At 36.5% G+C, this 22292-nt stretch overlaps 1 protein-coding gene across 5 annotated transcripts in view; it reads right to left on the reverse strand.

Moving 5' to 3' along the window:
* Positions 1–215: 215 nt before the first annotated feature.
* Positions 216–22292, reverse strand: part of LOC123540295 (myosin-VIIa-like) — a 203365-nt gene continuing 181288 nt past the window's right edge. For 3 of the 5 annotated variants that reach the window (XM_045325202.2, XM_045325189.2, XM_045325219.2), the window contains 14 exons: positions 18603–18623; positions 16421–16557; positions 12048–12244; positions 11201–11323; positions 10653–10819; positions 9220–9378; positions 7635–7719; positions 5842–5942; positions 5363–5482; positions 5067–5134; positions 4212–4380; positions 3909–3992; positions 3302–3421; positions 216–2483 (listed from right to left, as the gene is read on the reverse strand). In XM_045325202.2, coding sequence (XP_045181137.2) covers positions 2304–2483; positions 3302–3421; positions 3909–3992; positions 4212–4380; positions 5067–5134; positions 5363–5482; positions 5842–5942; positions 7635–7719; positions 9220–9378; positions 10653–10819; positions 11201–11323; positions 12048–12244; positions 16421–16557; positions 18603–18623 — 1731 coding nt within the window. In that variant the 3' untranslated portion in view covers positions 216–2303. The remainder of the gene's footprint in view (positions 2484–3301; positions 3422–3908; positions 3993–4211; positions 4381–5066; positions 5135–5362; positions 5483–5841; positions 5943–7634; positions 7720–9219; positions 9379–10652; positions 10820–11200; positions 11324–12047; positions 12245–16420; positions 16558–18602; positions 18624–22292) is intronic. The other 2 variants (XM_045325211.2, XM_045325193.2) reach the window with 1 other exon arrangement.

The following is a 22292-nucleotide window of genomic DNA, read 5'->3' on the forward strand; positions in this document are numbered from 1 at the left end:
GTGAACACCCCCCTTCGAATAATAAATGGTATTGTCTAAATTGATTGATGGACCTGTCCATTTTAGAAATTTAGCAGGGTAAGGTTTAAATAACGCTGGAGTCTGGTTAGAGAAACACCTGAGCTATGTTGTAACTCCAGCATCTAATTGATTTTGAAACTGACCAATGGTAAGGTTGCATTCTGAGACTGATAATGGATTACTTTAACTACAGCTATAAGCACATGTCACAAGCTTTCTGATTGGCTGAACAATATTCAATCATGACTGCCATTGGCTGAAGTAGATTCAACATCAGCCAACTGGAAAACTTGGTTTTATTTATGAGCATAAATACAATCATAGCACATGTCACAGAACATTAATTTTGAACATTGGCTATGCAGATTACAAAAGCTAACAATTGCATAGTTATTCTACTATGTAAAATAATAATAATATTAAGATTGCACTTTCAAACACGTAACAACACATTCACATACAATATCAAAAAAAAAGAAAAAAAAAACATTAAAAAAAAGAAGCTGCGTTCAATAAACGCTTGATGCCCCTGGTGGCATCCTTGTTGATACAAAGCAACTTAAGTCCAAAACGAGGTCAAGTTCAAGGTCAAACTAAGGTCAGGTGATGTCTGAAGATGAGGAATGGTCACAGATTACATCTGCATTAGTATCAAGTCATTCTAGTAAGGGGTATTTATGCTAGACGAAACAGTCCCATTTGGTTAACCTCGTACAGACGGACGGACAGGACAATCACTATATGCCTCCCGCATCAGTAGATGCCAGGGGCATAAAAACAGAAATAACAATACAATTTACATATCTGCAATTGTTACTACCAATTAACAGCAAAACAGTTTCATCAGCAATCCTTGTACATGCTGTGACGTAGTTATGCCGAGACCTGACAAGGCAAATACCTCTCTTTGAGAAATGGTAAGGAAGGTGTTCACTTTTTTTCAAAGGAGCATACCCAGGTTGCCCTCAAATAGTTCTGCCTTGTATTTTAGCTTATGGCTTAGTCTTTAAATCATAAAGTATGTGAAAGCGTAAATTTTGGGCCTGACAGACACAAAAATTGAGGTAAATCGTAATCTCTGTTTACCATACCCTGAATGTCAGTAAAAATTATCACTCCTGAAACTATTAGTTTTCAATTTATACTGCATCACTATGCTTAACACTAGCTTTCATATCTACATAAACAATAAAACATGATGCTGTCACGCATGTTAAAAGTTTGCAATTAATTGGTAGTGATAAACATGTAGCTAAACTTAATTTCTTTTTATCAAACATGGCAAAAGTTACTAAAGCTAGAGCTATCACTAAAAGTGATGAGTACACATTTTGTCAAGACCAATGGCTTCAATTGTGCAATGCTTAGATTGACCCTGAAAAAAGTGGAACAAATCTACACTTTTGAATCTCATATGAATGAATATTCACTGAAGTTCCTTTACTATATGACAGTAGTTTGTTCCCGAAGTGTTTTGCACGAGACTGACTACATAACAAACTATAAGATGACTCCTATCTACTCCCTTCAAACTTAGTATTTTGGAGTATAAAACTTCCTCTAATATCTGGAATACTAAGAAAAACAGCTGACTGGTTATATGTGAGATTCATCAGCTGGTTATATGTGAGATTCAAACTCCATAAAATGTTGTGTATTATGCGGAAGTTTAGATTTTCCATCTATCCATCAGGAATGTTTTGTTCAAATCTGCTCAACAATCGTGTACACACAATCTGTTCGTCACATAACTATTACTGTTTCTTTTGCCCCATATTTTTATACTAGCTTGATTAAAGACATGTAGCGACTTCGTAACTTTTACCCATGTTGAAATATGTCAGTGACATTTTTAGTGACCAGTCACAAGACACCATGACAGCCTCCTCCCTTGAAAGAATTCTACATCAGAGGGCAACTCCCAGCCACGGCAATAAATGACGAGCCATCGGAACTCAACATCTTAACAACTCGGCCCATGGGTCCAATTTATTTACTTTGAAAATATGCTCTTTTGATTTAAAACACATTTTTTATAGTAATTTATTCAATATCTATAACATAGACACCAAACTTTGGTTCTAGTTTCTTGCTGAATATGAATGCTATGAATTAGTTACTAATTTTAACTAAGCAGCAATACTGGCAACAAACAGGGCTCAGTGTTATGATCTGATACCGAGAATTTTGGAATAAACAGTTGTGTAGAATGTAACGTACGTTGTAACGACAAGAATACTTTAAAACATCATCACTGAAATCACAGTTTCACGACATTCTCGCTATGTCTTGTTCGTTATCAACATGGCCGACAGTAGCTCTTCATCATAAGAGTCGATAAAAACGCTTGACCTACAAGCTTTCTGTATCATGGAATTGTCCATTTTCTGTGGAGGGATGATCAATGAACGATTTTTCAACTCCTCTGTGTACTCTTTGATAAGGTGTGCTACTTGGCTCGCCTGAAAACAGGAATTTCTAATTTTAGTTTACAATGACTTCATTAAATGTAGTACAGAATCCAGGAACACTGGTCAGTACTGGTACAGAATCCAGGAACACTGGTCAGTGTTGGTACAGAATCCAGGAACACTGGTCAGTACTGGTACAGAATCCAGGAACACTGGTCAGTACTGGTACAGAATCCAGGAACACTGGTCAGTGCTGGTACAGAATCCAGGAACACTGGTCAGTACTGGTACAGAATCCAGGAAGGTACAGAATCCAGGAACACTGGTCAGTACTGGTACAGAATCCAGGAACACTGGTCAGTACTGGCACAGAATCCAGGAACACTGGTCAGTACTGGTACAGAATCCAGGAACACTGGTCAGTACTGGTACAGAATCCAGAAACACTGGTCAGTACTGGTACAGAATCCAGAAACACTGGTCAGTACTGGTACAGAAATCAGGAAGGTACAGAATCCAGGAACACTGGTCAGTGCTGGTACAGAATCCAGGAACACTGGTCAGTACTGGTACAGAATCCAGGAACACTGGTCAGTACTGGTACAGAATCCAGGAACACTGGTCAGTGCTGGTACAGAATCCAGAAACACTGGTACAGAATCCTGGAACACTAGTCAGTACTGGTACATAATCCAGGAACACTGGTCAGTACTTGTACAGAATCCAGGAACACTGGTCAGGATATCTGACTGCCATTACATAACTGAAGTGCTGTTAAAAACAAGTGTTAAACCAAAAACAAATGTCAGAGTCAACAGGGTAGGAAAAGTGGTAAAATACAGTTTTATGTTATAAAAATGTTATATTACGTGTGTAGTTTGGAACATGTATTTGGTCCCCTTGGCAACATCTCCCACTATCATCATAATACTGTTCAATGCAGGACTGGTGTGTAACACATCTGTGTACTCATATGAGTGTATAATTTTCTGTAATGTACATAGAATATTGTGTAACACTTGTGTAAATATATACTGCATCATTCTCAAACTGTAAAATGTGACATCATTAGATTGCACTCACTTAATGCTTTTCAGTTTTTTAATGTAACACATTTTCTTTTTGTTGGCATTACGCACCATCATTGTTAAGGCCTTGTGTTCGAATCTTTGCTACAGAATTATATAATTATACTTTTTCTCAACACATTTCTTACTTAAAAATGTCATAACTTTGTACATGCTTTTAGAAAATATTTGAAGCTATTTTCATTAGGAGCAGAAAAGCAATTTAAGAGTTTTTAGTCTTCAAATTGGAAATCTTTCACTCATTCCAGATACCTGCAAAATAACTTTCTTCAGTTATAAAATGCTAATAATGGTTCTAACTCCAGAAATAATACTTGAAAGTTGCAAAATAAATCAAGCTGCTGGTCAAACTTCACACTCAAACAAAACAAGAAAAGAACAAACTTACAAAAGTTTTGGTTTCCAGAAGATGAACTCCCCGTTGTTCAACAGCCAGGAGAAGTGTCTTTGGCAATGAGGAAGTGTACGATTGCTGAAATTTATTGCAGTATCCTTTAATTTTGTCCATAAAATGTACAAATTCAAGTAGAAATAGCAATAGACTATGCTAAAAACACTGACTTAAATAATTCTTACTTATTCTTTTTTTATAGGTAATGCTATCTTTTTGGAAATTAATTTTTTTTTTCATATACATCAGAAGGCATGCCTCCTTTATTATAAAGCCCTACAGATGAACAGTACCACTTACTGAGATATCAAATACGGAAGCACCAAACAGAGGCCATGACTTCAGAACCTCTATAAACTGTAGAACTGCCTGCCCGGGTGTCAAGTCTGCCAGAGATTTGTGTAGGATTACTATGTCCTCCAGTCGAACATGAGGCCTCATGTCTCGTGGTAAAATACGCATCACTGAACTGTGTGAATATACGGAAAAAACATGTTACTGCTTTCAGTCTATTTTTAATTTAAAAAAAAAAAACAAAGAGACTTTGAACAAAAAACAAAGAAAGTTTGCTCATTCAAGCACTGATGGCTCGAGAATCAGGGCTGACTCAAGCAATTAAAGTGGTCCCCGGCTGTTTTTCTTACACTTTCTCTATTTGGATTGCTCAAACCTTGGCACACTGAAGCATTTTGCTCGTCTTCTTGCCACTTCAGCAATATATTTTTTATTGTAGAGGTAAATTTATGAAGACTTTAATCTAATGGAGAGTAAAAAATATTTCCCTTTGCATCAATGATACACCATACATTCAATAAAATCTAAAATATTATATATTAGAAAACGAATGAAACATACAAGTGTGAGCACTCATTTTCTTATTTAGGTCTTTTTCTATATGATGATCATGGTTTCTATTCAAAATATGGCAAATAGTTCTTTTTTGTAATTTCAAGTGCACAGTTCAGAATCATTTAAAAATGAAAAATTGGTACTGAAAAGTACTTATTGCCATTATTGGTACTTGTAATTAAACACATTAAAATAATTCTAAAATGACTTAGGGTAATCCTATAATAAACTTGCAACAGGCTAGCAATTAAATCCTGTGCAATCCTTATGCAAGTAGCTGGTATAAACAGGAATGGTGAGATTTACCTGTAATCTATATCACCAGGTTTAATTTCTTCGCTCTCCGACTGGATTTTTAAGGCACAAAGACGCACCTGAAAAATAAATATATGTTAAATGTATACATTTAACATAAAGCTGACATTTGTCCTCTGGTACAAAGTTTTCAGATTTTTTTAAAAACTTTTAAGAATTTAAATAAGAGTGCTACCTTAGGTTTTGTTAGTTTATAACTGAAACCTTTCACAGAGATACAGAAATTTAGATCAATATATGTAAAACTAAAACATTTCACTTAAAAAAGTTCTAAGTTATTAACTTACAGCATCCTGTGGGGTAAGTGGAACTCTGTGTTCGAACACATCCTCTATTAACTGATGGAACACAAGATCACATTCTACCGGGTCTATAGGGTTCAGATAGGGCTCTATGAATAAACGTTTCTGAAACAGGTAAAAACAAAAGAAAGTAGAATTACATCAAAGTAATTCTAAACTGCAAAAGAAATACGAACTCAAGACTTTAATCTTAAAATTGAAACTTCCCAACAAACGCTTTGTAACGGCATATTTTCTTTGTCAAATTGATAAACCAAACTAAAAAACTACCCTCAACCAAGGCGAATAAATTTTTGGGCATACAGTAGCCCTTTGAATGTACTTAACACATATTCAAAGTAAATGATACACAAAATAATGACAAAGTGTGCAAAAGAGCAATAAAGTTGATTTGATGGACAAAGTTTTGTTTATTAAAAATAGTCCAACCACACATGACAATTTGACAACTGTTTATACTTTACCTTGAAGACCAGCTTCATTTCTCGTGTAGATGAACCTTTCGATATCCTCTCCCATTTACTCAATGTATCAGACATACGCTCGTCTGTATTCATACACCGTTCTAAAATTATACACAAGGGTATATTTTCTGTACAACATATAACTATGTACATACATATCAAAACTTGCTGTTACTATTGCCTTTCATATAACCTTATAACCTTTTCAAAAAAGCTTCATTACCTTCTGTTTTAGCAGCCACCTATATTAAGCAACTACATTCTTGAAGCTGCCATTTAACTTTCCAAATAGACAATTTCTTTTAATTAGGGATGGCAACGAATAGCAATTATGGTATTCGAATATTCGGTCAGCCTTCCGAACGAATATTCGAATATTCGGTCATCAAATGATCAACAAATCAACTCAAAATCTTATGAATTTATTGTACCCTTAGCAGCGCTCTGCATTAATTCTACTTTCGATTACACAGGAAGTAATTCAGACATTGATGAATTAATACTGACTTACCGTTCTCATCGCTTGTTCATCTTTTTGAATATATAATATTTGTTATTTGCCTCCATTTACATATAATCTATATAGGTTTTACTTACTTTTACATGTTTTTACAGGGATGTAGCCCTCCCGTAAGTAAGGTTCTCTCCACACATATTACACGTAGGCGACTTCTTATCGGAGGATCGCGTGAAATACTTTAAAAAGACAGGCGGCATTGCTTGCATTTTGACAGTAGATTCACGTAATAGCATCAACAATATTCTCGATTAAACGAGGTGTAAAATTAAGACTGTGGGGGTGGGGGAGTCTTGTAAAAGATAAATTTTGCTTAACTTTACCCTCTGTCTGAATATTGAGTAGATTCTACTATTTTTTACATACGAAATGCATTTATTATCAAGAGGAATCCGTTTTACATAAAAATAATATTCATCACATTTGACTTGTTTACAACACTTTTCGGCATTTTTCTTTACTGAAATACATCTTGAATCGACTTTGATTGAAATCCGAGTCATTAGTTCAAGTGCTTTCTGATGATTTTTAATTATATGTTCGCACCTACCGAAAACACGGCGATTTGTAACAGATTTACATCAATTGGGGACTAATAAAATTTCTAAAGGTAAGCAATTAGCGGTACTTACTACAGAGTACGATGTCATCACCATAGCGATGTACAATATCGGCACGCTAATATACAAACTGACACGTCTGACGGCGACGGAAGCCATTTTTGCACGTATTTACTATGAAAGCGAATTTTGGTAAATTAGATAAACGAACATACTGGTTCTTGCATTTGGTTTTTATTTATTTCTTATGATTTTATATTTTTTTCCGAATATTCGAATAGTGAAACAGTATTCGAATATTCGTGTCATGAATGAATATTCGAATATTCATTGCCATCCCTACTTTTAATTTCAACTAAAGCAACACATGCCTTAAGTAGTCAGATGGAGCTCCCTTGGCTGGCTGCTTAACTTTTAACCTGCTACATACCTAAAATGGGCTGGTCCAGCATTCAATTCGAGCAGTACCACTTATCATTCAAAGGGGGATTCACTGAAAATTTACTGACTGAATAGCAAACAGTGCAGACCATGATCAGACTGCATGGATGTGCAGGCTGATCTTGGTCTGCACTGGTCGCAAAGGCAAAATCACTTGACGCCAGCAGACTATAGGTTAATACAGATTTAAGTGTATATCACATCATGGCATTGTCTAGAGAAATTTTAAGGAAATCTATGAAAACTGTGATTCAAACGTAAGATAACAAAGTTACCTGAAGATCCACTAGTGACTTCATACAGAGCAAAACATTCTGCATCAGATCTCATCCCTATCTTTGCTTTCACTGTCTTCAAGACCTGCAACAGAAATATGAGCCACGCCATGAGAAAACCAACATAGTGGGTATGCGACCAGCAAGGATCCAGACCAGCCTGCGCATCCGCGCAGTCTGGTCAGGATCCATGCTGTTCACTTTCAAAGCCTATAGCAATTAGAGAAACTGTTAGCGAACAGCATGGAGTCTGACCAGACTGCGCGGATGCGCAGGCTGGTCTGGATCCAGGCTGGTCGCAAAGCCACTATGTTGATTTTCTCATGGCACGGCTCAATTATCAATCTAAATGCATCATACACTTCATGCAAATAAAAGTCAAATTTGGTTTTTCAAAATTATGATTTCACTCCTATCAAAATTTAAGAAGTCTAGATTTTTTTTTCACATTCATACACAATGAATAAGGCAGCCCCAATCCCTTCCCCTATTACCACAGTAGGCTTGCTGCTTTTTGCCTGTTTCTTTTTGTTTCTTCTACAGTCAATTCCAAAAGTAGTCAAAATTAAGATACAAAATTGCAGTGCTTAACTGTCCCATTAAATGTTTCAAGTGTTTATCTCAGAAATAACTTTAAGTCAGTGTATGTAATTTTGACATTTATTGCTTCACTTTATTTTTCATCCTGAAAGGATTACAGTAATTGATGGAGATATCTAATCTATTTTCATTCAAAATATTTATCTGTGCATGATGACAAATACTCTCTAGAGAATGCATTTTCACAGCCAGGATGGGCTGCAGCAGGAGAATGAAATTATTAATCCTGAACAGAACTTGATATCACCCATTCTAGTCATTCATTTACACATTTGGTATTATGTTGGAAATTCTGTATTGAGTTTTTAGGTGAAGCTGAACAAAAACTCTTCTACGTGGTGGAATCAAACTGAACAAAGACTCTTCTAAGATGTGGAATCAGACTTGATGCCATTGTGACCGATGTTGAGCTGGAACATTTCAGTTATAACTTGCCTGTCTGACACGGATTGCAAAAAAAAGCTTCTACCTCCACTATGCTTTATGATATTTCCTTGACTTTTGACCAGTAATTGCACCTTAGTAAAGAACTGAAGAGGTCATGGTCAACTTTCGACTCTTACTAGGATTTGAATCCCAGGTGACCTCAGGGTCAAGAGAATGTTGCTCTTGTCCTGCGTCGCTGTGTCTCCAGCAACAGTTTAATGCTGGCCTTACCCGATACTATCAGCAAATATCTGATCTATTTGCATTTAGGTATGACCATTTGAGCCATGCCATGGGAAAACCAACATAGTGGGTATGCGACCAGCATGGATCTAGACCAGCCTGCGCATCCGCGCAGTCTGGTCATGGTTCCATGCTGTTCGCTAATAGTTTCTCCAATTCCAATAGGCTTTAAAAGCGAACAGCATGGATCCTGACCAGACTGCGCAGATGCGCAGGCTGGTCTGGATCCATGCTGGTCGCATACCCACTATGTTGGTTTTCTCATGGCACGGCTCATTTATTGCAATCCCTACAGCAAAGTTGATCAAAGACTAACCTCTCCGCAGACAGCAGCGGCATCAAACTCTATGATTCTATGATCACCATTTAGCAGGAACACCTTCTCGTTGATCGGCTTACGTGATATTACACAATCTATCTCTTTTGTTGACGGCGGGAACTTGCGCTTCTTCTTTTCTTGTGTTCTTGTTAAACACTGAAATGACAAATATAGGTCATTATACCTAAATATGTATGCCAATTTAATTGAATTTAAGTAAGTCTTGTTACGACAAACATCCAAACATATGATTTAGTCTGTTTGAATTTAATGCCTTTTCAATAGTATCTATATTCTGTTACAAACTTCAGTAAATTAAACACAGTCCAAGATCCAATTAATGGAGACCAGTCTAAAACTCCTGTATCTGATTGGATGTTTTTTTAGCAAATATTTCAAACTGACTAATGGCATGGCTGCATCCCGAGACTGGTTTCCATTCTAGTTTAATAATCTTGGAGTCTAATGAGTACTGTGTCTTGGAAATTACCTCATAATTTCCCAAATGAACAAAATTAAAGACAAAATGTCTCCACGCAAATTATAAAAAGCAGAAATTAAAAACACATTATCCCTGGATTGGTAGACTGGTTCTCATTAAACTGATTTAACAGCACAGAAATCTTGTTCTACATTCATGCCAGATCAAAATACTAATGGAAAATTCCAGAAATCAGGGCAAAGCTTAGGTATTAATTTTGTTAATCAAAGAAGACAAGTTGGTATTGATACATAAATGAGGAAAACAAGAGCTGTCTCCATAGGATGACACATGCCCCCGATGGCACTTTAAATGAATAGTTATGGCTGATGTTCGAGTTTAGGACCTTTGATCTACGGAGCTGGGTCTTGCGCGCGACACGTCGTCTTACTGTGTCACACATTTATGCGTAGTTATTTTAAAATGCATGCATGAATGACAAAGATATGGACCGGACACGCCCATCAATGCACTATCATGAAAAAAGACCTTTAACATCTAAGTGTGACCTTGACCTTTGAGCTACGGACCTGGGTCTTGCGCATGACACGTCGTCTTACTGTGGTACACATTCATGCCAAGTTATTTGAAAATCCATCCATCGATGACAAAGATATGGACCAGACACGCCCATCAATGCACTATCCCTTAATGTCTAAGTGTGACCTTGACCTTTGAGATACGGACCTGGGTCTTGCGCGCGACACGTCGTCTTACTGTGGTACACATTCATGCCAAGTTATTTGAAAATCCATCCATCGATGACAAAGATATGGACCGGACACGAAAAATGTGGACAGACCGACAGACAGACGGTTAAAAAACTATATGCCTCCCTTCGGGGGCATAAAAATACACTGAAAAAATATCTGTACAAATTTTAAGTGCAAAAGTATTCTTACAAAAAATATACAAAAATAAAATGTATGAACACAGTAGCTCAATTTACCTTATTGCAGAATCTTGCAAACTTCCCTTCCTCTGTTGTGGTATCCAAGGAACATTTTTTCAGATGACAATTAAGGTACTTCATTACCCGACTGTTGCTTGGCACCACACAGCTGGTTGCTACGCACATCAACTGCCAGTTACGTCGATTTACATTGCTGTTTGGATCTAAATTTAAAATTAAGAATAAATTTCAACATCTTTTTGTTTTAGTTGAAACAGATTAGAACTTTACAACCCCACAGCATTGGGTTCTTCTAGATATTTGCTACCTAGAAAATCAGTAAAATCCTGCAATTTTTAAAAGTATTTCTTATATTAAGCTAAATGAGATTTCGTTCTCTGTAGAGTTACAGATCTGTCTTTGTTTATAGGTGAGAGAAATCAATAAAATGCAGGCAGTATGGTCATTAAATGTTTGAAAATTTATGTCTAATATGTATTTAAGAATGTTTTCCTCCTTTTTGCATGCACTACATCATAAAAGGTCAAGCTAATCTGATTAAAAAACATCTGATCAAAATCAACCTAACAATAAATCAACTGTACCTGGATGGTCCGTGGTCTGTTTGATTAGCTGAAGATAATACTCATTACACAGAGCCTCATTCTCCTGACATTTCTGAATCACAGTCTGTATCATCTCTGTATGGTCTACATTACCATACTCCCCTGAAAAATAGTGTGGGAAATGTTTGTTTAAATGCATGTTTTTGTGTTTTCCTCTGAAAAAATATCAAGCTTTCCTGTATAATACATGTTTGTCTCAATCTTACTTGATTCCCACCTCAAAAAACATTCCCGACACATGTATTTCATAATTATACAGATGTAAAATACTAACTGCAATTTATATTTAATCTTTACATTTTAGTTTTCTCTTTCTTTCACATTGTTTTAGTTGATCCAATGTTGCATACGTCTGGTTAAAAACATGTAAAAGAATAAAATGGTCCTGTAAGAGCAGCTGTTAGATTAGCAAACATTCTAGTTGTGCTTTCCATGGGCAACATCAAGTAAAATGCATGCATCTCATATGTAAAGGTTGTGAATGTAGACCATCGTAACCAGTCAAGTATTATGACCTCCAAAATTATCCACCACCAGCCTTCCGTAAGCCAGCTGGATGGCTTCCTCACATGAAGAATTCAACGCCTGAGAGGGGCTCGAACCAACATCAGTGAGGGGCAAGTGATTCCAAGTCAGTGACCTTAACCACTCGTCCATGGAGGCCTCTATCCACCTTTGTGGTCAATAGATTTTGCAGGAAATGGAAAAGCAACAGGTGTATATAACTTCATGAAAAGTAAAATTGACGGCTAAAGTAGAGGGCTAAAAGGCTTAGGATATATATGAGCATATTTTGAGTAACATCAAAATTTAATTAAGTACCAACCTGATTCTATAACTCCAGAATAAATTAGTATTGAGTTGAATACTTTGAGCGCGAGCTCCTCCGCAGCTGGTTCCTGCATGGCTGTCAGAGACTGTTTGAGTGCCACCTTACTGTATGACCAGTAACTAACGTCAAACATGCCAATGTTTCCACCAGCATAACAGCTTCGTAACCTCTCCATTTTGGATTTTGTTATCCTAAAATACATCAAATTTATCATGATTCAAACAAGAGTGGCAGACTGTCACAAAATACGCCTGTCATCGAACTTGGCCTAATTCAAGGGCCATAATCCGAAAGTGCCTGGAGCGATTTCGCTGGTTATCAAAATTGGTCGAGATATTATGCCCACAAACATTGTCAGCAAGTTTGGTGAAGATCAGATGAAAACTGTTTGACTTAGAGAGCGGACAAGGCTAAAGTCGCTGATTTCGAATAATTCAAGGCCATAATCCAAGTGCCTGGGGCGATTTGGCTGATTATCTAACCTGGCCGAGATATTTTGCCCACAGACATTATCTGCAAGTTTGTGGAAGATCAGATGAAAACTGTTTGACTTACAGAGCGGACAAGGCTAAATATGCAGTTTTTCAAGTAATTCAAGGGCCATAATCTAAGAGTGCCTGGGGCGATTTGGCTGGTTATCGAACTTGGCCGAGATATTATGTCCACAAATATTGTCACCAAGTTTGGTGAAAATCGGATTAAAACATTAAAACTGTTTGACTTAGAGGGTGGACAAGGCTAAATTTGCAGATTTCGAGTAATTCAAGGGCCATAACCCAAGAGTGCCTGGGGCAATTTTGCTGGTTACTGAGCCTGGCCGAGATATTATGCCCACAAACATTGTACCAAGTTTGGTGAAGATCGTGTGAAAACTGTTAGACTGGAGTGGACATGCTTTTGGATGCCGACCATCCATCTGCCCGCCATGGGTGTTCACATAATATGCCCCGCTCTTTCAGAGACGGGCGTATAAAAATTGGAATATATTCTCTCTTAAAGACAGAGAAATCATTATAAACAAGGTTATTATTAAGGGTTGCTTAAGGAATGATTAGGTGCTTATTAAACCAAGAAAGATATCAGCAAACCCAATTTTTTAAGAGAGTGTGTACACACTTTAAATATTAAGCTAGAAAATAATAAAGCATATGTTTTGCTGACTGACAATTCATGTACTATGTTCAAGAAATGCTTGAATCATTATTTATGATGATTATATTATATTGTCTGAAAATTCTACAGAAGTAAAGTTGTTTTACTGTAAAATAATGGGAGTTGATCCTATGTCCGAAGTTTTGTATAGCCAATTCAAATTTATATTCCTTTATTTCATAATGAAACAAGAGCTGTCACTAATGGTGACAAATGCCCCCACAGCACCTTGACCTTTGATCTGGTGACCCCAAAGTCAGTAGGTGTGGTGTATTCAATAAGTACTATCTGCAGGTGAAGTTTGAAGGTCCTGGGTGAAGTGGTTCGCATGTAAAGTGCCTTCATGCAAAAAGTTAACATTGGCCCCTGTGACCTTGACCTTTGACCTGGTGACCCCAAAGTCAGTAGGGGTGGTATACTCAGTAAGTACTATCAGCACGTGAAGTTTGAAGGTCCTGGGTGCAGTGGTTCGCGAGTAAAGTGCCTTCATGCAAAAAGTTAACGTTCTGACTAACAAACTAATTAACGAACGAACGGACAGACAGTTGAAAACTAATATGCCTCCCTTTGGGGGCATAATTAAAATTAAAACAATTGAAGCTAGAGCTGCTTTTGAGAAAAGCGCATGTCTCCCACAACTGCCTAATCATTTAGTGATTCAAAGTGGTTTGGGTGGTTTGGATGAATGGTTCCGATCAGTAATTCAAGGGCCATAATTCAAAAGTACCTGGGCCGATTTGGCTAGTTATCGAACTTGGCTGAGGACTTACTGGCAAACACATTTTGTTCAAGTTCGATGAAGATCGGATGAGAAATGTTCGACTTAAGAGTGCAGACAAGATTTGGGACAGACTGACAGACAGACAGACACACACACACACACAGACAGGAGTAAATCAATATGTCTCCCCAGAGGGAGACATAATAAAGAATGTTGATATATAGACCGGGGATATTAACTATATAGCTGTTTTTATTTAGGGGCCCAGACTGTCAAAAATAAATGTTAAACATTTGGTATATGGGCATTTTCTCCAAAAATTTAGGGGCCCAGCCCAAAATCTAGGGATCATTGGCTACTGGGCCCCTGCTAATTTATATCCCTGTAGACAGATTTGATAAACATCACATCCACACACTTATTATATGTCATATAGCGCCATTTCAGCTTTCATGGTGGAGGAACACCCGAGGTGCCCCTCTTTCTATTATTTCAGGTATGCCCTGGCACGTGGGTAGAACCATGGACCAGGTGCAGGTCAGCTGGGTGGCTCCCAAATGGAATAAACACACAATTATACTGGCTATAAATGTCTTAAGAAAGCAGCGATATAACGAAACTAAAACTTCCACAAACATGATATGTTTTACAGTACCATATAGCGGGTTAATTCTGCGGGCAAAAAATTCTGCGGTTTTGTCCTAAAATGGGCCTAGTTTATTTCTGTGGGTTTTTTTCTGCGACCTTCGAGAAAAGCAGGAATTAATTTTTGTGGTTTGCATAAACCGTAAGTAAATTCTGTGCATGGGAAATAAGTACCGCATTGACTATGTACGTCATAATTAACGACTCAAATGCATTATTATTGGTGGCATTATCTAGGTCGGAATCTAGGACAGTGAAGTCTGCGTAGCTGATTTATGTTTAAATCTGATTTCTTTTCATTACCGTGCATGATCAAAAATCATAGTTAAAAATAAATACTGTAGGTCTAGCACTGGTAATTCATTTTGAAAGGCATTTTTATAAAATGTAATACTGCTGGTAGAAAAATTTACATTTTATTTACAAATATATACAAATGCAAAATCTAGTACTAATCGGGCATGGTATTTGTAACGTTTATGTTATTACTGAGAAAAGGGGAATCGGGTAGTGAAACCATTATCCGTGACAAAATAGTTGTACTACTTTTTAATCCTATTGACTAAGATTTACCATGCAGTAAACCCTGAATTACCAATAAAGACATAACCGACTTTTCCGATAACGTTTTCATTATTGTTTTCTATTATTTTTTTTTTATATACAGTTCGATTACTAGGCCATCTGTGTTTACACGTTTTCAACCCAAACTTTCAAACTTTCTCTACTTACAAAATGACCTTTCTAATTTTTTATCATGTCTTGTTTTAGCTTGAGCTCACGTTTTTCTTATACAAAACACACTAAAATATGGAGCCCTGAGTTAAGGTTACAAAACGTAATCTTTAATGTTGACAAACACGATGTTTACGAAAATGAACTGTACATAGTCCATTCCCAGTCCATTCAGTTACAATACGCATTAATTAGTTTGTTTAACTTTTTATAAACCTAGTGTTTTGTGATATACACTTGTAAAGATTACATGCCCAAAATGGTAACCATTCATTAGTGGACAACAGACTGATACAATAACAAAAGCAATCAACCACAATCGATACGGTGTGAATAACTTGACAGCTGACGAAAAACTCATGAGATAAAGATAAGGGGTCATTATATTAAGCGAAATATCAAAGTTTATTTCTGTGTCAAAAAATTCTGCTGATAGTTTAAATGTGCGGATTTTATTTCTGCGTGACAGCCTCGATCCGCAGATTTAGCAGAAATAAAAACCCGCAGAATTAACTCGCTATACGGTACTGGACTGATCCAATCTTTAAAACAGATGCATGCTTGAAAACAATATATTCTTAATCAGTAGCTAGCTACTGAATAATATATAAACAGCTACTCTGAAACTATAAATTATTCATCAGGGTAAACTTGCTTGGAATTTCAAATTTACTGCCCGAATGACTCGCACTTCAAATGTCAACGGAAAGTTTTATGCAAAAGTGACAAAATTTGAAATCTAATAATGGAATCTCCAGACACTGCCGCTATCTAAAATAATTTCAGGGCTAAATATCAAATAAAACTCAGCAATTATAAGGAATTCCTTGTCAGAAAGCAGGCATGTTTCTAAAATATATGATTTTGGCAGACATCATCAATACATTAGTGACTTGTATCACTCTTTATGCACGTGTCTACTTTAAAATTTTGAAATTTGAACTTTGTTATAGATCTGACTCTGCGTCAAAATGTCTTCCATTTTTTTATGTGAAAAAAAATTATTTTAGTTAAGAGTTTACAAGAACACTGCCATCATTTTTATTACCACATGGTTTAAACGTATTTATAACATGGTTAAAAAGTTATTAGATCAGGGTCAATATTATCATACCTTCTCAGCGTATTTTTGAAGAAACTTGAGTCTCTGTCCTGGACCGGCCTGTGGAGAAGCCTTGTCTCGGACAGGCTACGCCGTGCGCGCACCAAGTCCTCATACAATTTCAACTTCTCCTCATCTGTCATTTTCATCTGCGTAACAAAAAGTACAAAAATAATAGTTTAGGTAAAACCAAACAGATGAAAACTGAAGATTGCTCTTTGTCTTAAAATATTTAAAAGATATGTCTGTGTAAGATTATTGTGTTAGCATACACAAGCAATATTATCATATTTATAACAAGCTTGCTTCTCATATAGGTGATATTTCTTTTCCCAAAAAAAGTGATGGGGAAGCCACAAACCAAAGCAATATGACCTTCACCTTTAATAATTTTACATCTAAAAATTGAACATAACTGCAAATTACATTGCACTCCCAAAAGCCAAAAAATACTTTTATGAAAGCTATAGTTTGGTCTTAAATCACAAGCTACTAAAAGAAACTTTATGTCTTTATGTCTAACATTATGAAAGCTACAGTTTGGTCTTAAATATCAAGCTACTAAAAGAAATTTTATGTCTTTACGTCTAACATTAAATTCATTTGCAACGTATTAATTAATCTGATACAATTCATAGTTGGTTAAGTTAGGAAAAGGTTTAATAAGATACAAGACAGCTGTGAAGTAAAAGCAATATGTAATATTCACATATCTGGTTAGTTACATAAGCAGCACTCAATATTAAAGCCATAATATACAAGAAGTGTTAATTTGAGGGTATTTCTTAATTTTTCCTAGGACAGCAAAAAAAAAAAATTAAGCAGATTTTTTATTTGTATTTTCTACCTGAGTGATTCGCTTTAATGAGCATGTTATGACAAGACATTCGATATCGAAATAGCCTACACCGCCACAAAAGTCACATCACATGAGAAATCTTGACACAAACTATCACCAGACTTTTCCAAACTTAGACTTTCTAAAGTAAAAGTTTTTTGTAAGAAACTAAGTGAAAAAGAGAAGATTTTCTATAGTTTAGTTCAATTTTTATACATGAAATGCTGTTATTACATTTTTATCTCAAAATAGTCCTTTTTGCATTAAGAATTATCTCTCAATTACGCTGAATCCTTATCAAAGTGAAAAGAATTGTCAATACATATTTGAGCCGCGCCATGAGAAAACCAACATAGTGGGTTTGCGACCAGCACGGATCCAGACCAGCCTGCGCATCCGTGCAGTCTGGTCAGGATCCATGCTGTTCGCTTTCAAAGCCTATTGGAATTAGAGAAACTGTTAGCGAACAGCATGGATCCTGACCAGACTGCGCGGATGCGCAGGCTGGTCTGGATCCATGCTGGTCGCAAAGCCACTATGTTGGTTTTCTCATGGCATGGCTCATTTTATCTTTAACTGGGATATTAAAGGAATGTACTGGCTAAGATTATCCACCAAGAATGTAGAATTCCACATTTTCAACAGTATACCATTTACATGGCCCTGTTTCACCATAAAGGAAATGCCAAAATCAAATCTGAGGTCAGGCCACAACAAAAGGATGTTTTAAACACCAGTCCTACTGAAGAAACCTTCTGTGACATGGCATCATCTTGGTGCTATATATTAAATTTTATTACTGTGTACAGTCAAACCTGTATATAAGGGTCTACAAATACCTTTTCCCCCAATTTTAATCGACTTTTTTTTTATGGGAAAATTATTGTTTTACATACCGTCCCAAACTTTAGGAACATAAAAATATCTAAGAAATTTTCTGTCCAAAATGTTCGGTATGGAAAAATAATTATTTTTACAAATATTGCGGATGTCCCAATATAAAGGGTGTCCCAACACTTGGTGAATATAACATAACTGCAAAATGTAGCCTGTATTTGCAAGTGTTTATTCACATGTAAAAAGACAATGAAAATGTTTCAATCAGAAACGATCCTTGTGGTCTTTGCAGTCAGACCGCCTCTATTCACAAGCTGTCTTTAGCACTGGTTTGTCTGTATGAACACAGAATTTGCTTGTTCACAGAACTAAATTAATTTTATAAATAAAAAGAATAATGGAAAAAGTCAATTTTTTTCAGTGTTTATGAAGTTCAAGGAAAATGAAATGGCAAATATATCTTTCTGTTGTGGCCTTGTACATGTAAGTCAGTTTTTACACAAATAGTAAAATACATACTATGTCGACCATGCATCCATGCTGAAATTAGTGGAATACATGAGGTGATAACATAAGAACATTAAACATAGAACAAACTAAAATGTAGATAATTATAATGTGCAGTGTTAGACATAGTGCAACATGTATAACACAGTTTAAGAATCCCACTATGTCATTCGTAGTAGAGGATCTAAAATTTTCATTGGGGAGATGGGGAGGGAGTTTTCTAGCATGCAAGTCCTATGGGTGTCTAGCGATGTGCCCACTTGAATTTTCTTTGGTGAGTATACCTGAAGTGGTTCAATGTGATATATAAATATTTGACTATGTCATCTTAAAAAAAATTGTATATTTTCCAAAAACAGCACTTTGTTCCAAATGTTTTAATTCTGACTGTCATCCAGTTGAAGTATTGTAGGCTATCAGAAATATATTCTTGTCAGATAATATATTAGTGGGGCTTGCACTAGGTGCACCCCTGTCCCTATCTCCCAACCTCCTTCAGTTTGCACCTGATTTGTCTTAAAACTTTGCGACAAGCTATTAAAGCAATATAATGCCCCATATTTGTGGCATCCTAAGTTTAAATATGCAAGAGACCTTTAGGAAGCAGTGCATATGAGCGACAAGTCCTGTATTTTGAACTTCAAATTCTATATGTCTGGCCTTATTCTGAGAATGGCAAGGGCATTAACTCCTTATACATCTATTAAAATCCTGACCAACGTAATCAAGATGAGAATCAGCAACTTTTAATTTGCAACATCCTTGTGTTTTATCTCTTTAATTGAATCTGAGTGACAGAAACAACCCTATCTGATCAGTGTAACTAGGATATTTATCATTTCCAAAAGCTTGATTAATCAGAATCACTGAAAGGCTTTCAAAAATGTAATCAACATGGCATTTGTTCAGAAAACTTGCAGATTTTATTCTGTTAATCTGTTGTTTATTATGGAAATGAATGATTTTACATGTTCGCGTTCTATCAACAGGAATTACAGATTTTAGAGAAATTATTTTTACGAATTCTCAACTGTGATGCTACACAGAAATAGCAATAAAAAATTTATTGGTGCTAGGAGGAAGACCCCAGGTGCCCCTCCATGCATTATTTCATCATGGGCGGGGAACCTCCATGGGTAGAACCACAGACCTTCCATAAGCCAGATGGATGGCTTCCTCACATGAAGAATTAAATGCCTTGAGTGAGGCTGGAACCTACATCGGTGAGGGGCAAGTGATTCGAAGTCAGCAACCTTAACCACTCGGCCACAGAGGCGTCAGTTGCACTGTAAATATCTATTATGCTGCAAAGCATAATTAGAACTGGCACTTGTTCATTTAAACATAATTTTTGTTCCCCAAAATAGATTCTTCCATAACTTTTTATAACGAAGACTGTAAAAGGCCCAGCTGGAACTAATTATCTTCTTGTTAATAATTCACTGACCAGCAAGATGTATTCATACAGTGTACTAGATAATTTAACATTCGGAAAATTCTATATTTAGATGTTGTTTTTTTTATACATTTTCTTCTGAGTGCTGATGTATGAATACCAGAGTATCCAGAGTATATTGAACAAAAATGTGAACACACCTTAGGTATTTACTAACATTTGCAAGTAGATCTGTCGAAAAAAAATGTTCTCTGTCCAAGGATTTATCATATTCTAAGTTGATTAAAATACTGTTTTCTCAGAGTCCATTATGAAATATATCTGTAAGATAAAAAAAAAATTTGAACTGTTCTTCTAGACTTCTCCTTTGCGCAAGTATCTGACACTACCAGCTTTTAAATGTTACAAGTGTATATAGATGATACACAGAGGCCCACATGCTAGATGGGGACACCTAATGCGTAGCCTCTTTAAATAAGGTCATTACTTTCTTACTACTTACTTACATCAGAAAACTATTAAATTCTGTTTCTTTTGTATATACCATAAGAGGGGTCTGATTTATTAAACAAGAGGACCATGATGGTCCTCAATCGCTCACCTGCCCCCACATGATCTGAGTATGACATCGTTTTTTTTTTCTCTATTATTTGACATAGTGACCTAGTTTTTGAGCTCATGTGACCTACTTCTGAACTTGACCTAGATATCATCAAGATAAAAATTCTGACGAATTTTCATGAAGATCCATTGAAAAATATGGCCTCTAGAGAGGTCAAAAGGTCTTTCTATGTTGAGACCTAGTGACCTAGTTTTTGACCGCAGTTGACCCGGTTTCAAACTTGACCTAGATATCATCAAGATGAACATTCAGACCAACTTTCATGCAGATCCCATGAAAACTATGGCCTCTAGAGTGGTCACAAGGTTTTTCCATTATCTGACCTACTGACCTAGTTTTTGACCTCATGCGACCCAGTTTACAACTTGGCCTAGATATTATCAAGATGAACATTCTGACCAATTTTCATGCAAATCCCATGAAAAATATGGCCTCTACAGAGGTCACAAGGTTTTTCTATTATTTGACTTACTGACCTAGTTTTTGACCGCACGTGACCCAGTTTCAAACTTGACCTACATATCATTAAGATGAACATTCTGACCAATTTTCATACAGATCCCTTGAAAAATATGACCTCCAGGGAGGTCACAAGAATTTTCTATTTTTAGATCTACTGACCTAGTTTTGGAATGCAGTTGACCCAGTTTCGAACTTGACCTAGATATTATCAAGATGAACAATCAGACCAACTTTCATGCAGATCCCATGAAAACTATGGCCTCTAGAGTGGTCACAAGGTTTTTCTATTATTTGACCTACTGACCTAGTTTTGGATCGGACGTGACCCAGTTTCAAACTTGACCTAAATATCATCAAGATGAACATTCTGACCAATTTTCATGCAGATCCCATGAAAAATATGACTTCTAGAGAGGTCACAAGGATTTTCTATTATTTGACCTACTGACCTAGTTTTTGACCACAGTTGACCCGGTTTCAAACTTGGCCTAGATATCATCAAGATGAACATTCTGATCAATTTTCATGCAGATCCAATGAAAAATACGGCGTCTACAGAGGTCACAAGGTTTTTCTATTATTTGACCTACTGACCTAGTTTTGGATTTGACGTGACCCAGTTTCGATCTTGACCTAGATATCATCAAGATGAACATTCTGACCAATTATCATGCAGATCCCATGAAAAATATGACCTCCAGAGAGGTCACAAGGATTTTTTTTTATTTGACCTACTGACCTAGTTTTTGACGGCTAGTGACCCAGTTTCGAACCTGACCTAGATATTACCAAAGTGAACATTCAGACCAACTTTCATGAAGATCTTATGAAAAATGTGGCCTCTAGAGAGGTCACAAGGTTTTTCTATTTTTAGACCTACTGACCTAGTTTTTGACCGCATGTGACCCAGTTTCGAACTTGACCTAGATATCATCAAGGTGAACATTCTGACCAATTTTCATAAAGATCCCATGAAAAATGTGTCCTCTAGAGTGGTCACAAGCAAAAGTTTACGCACGGACGGACGGACGGACGACGGACGCTGCGCGATCACAAAAGCTCACCTTGTCACTTTGTGACAGGTGAGCTAAAAACTGATATTATGCCAGAGACTCAACTCTGACCAATGACAATACGTTCATCTACTTCTGTCTTTTTTATAATAAATTTCCAGACATTTTTGGGATAACTGGCCCTGAAGTTGAAAGGCCTTGCCTGTGTG

Source organism: Mercenaria mercenaria, chromosome 1, assembly GCF_021730395.1.
Source record: "Mercenaria mercenaria strain notata chromosome 1, MADL_Memer_1, whole genome shotgun sequence".
In the NCBI taxonomy this organism is placed as follows: domain Eukaryota; kingdom Metazoa; phylum Mollusca; class Bivalvia; order Venerida; family Veneridae; genus Mercenaria; species Mercenaria mercenaria.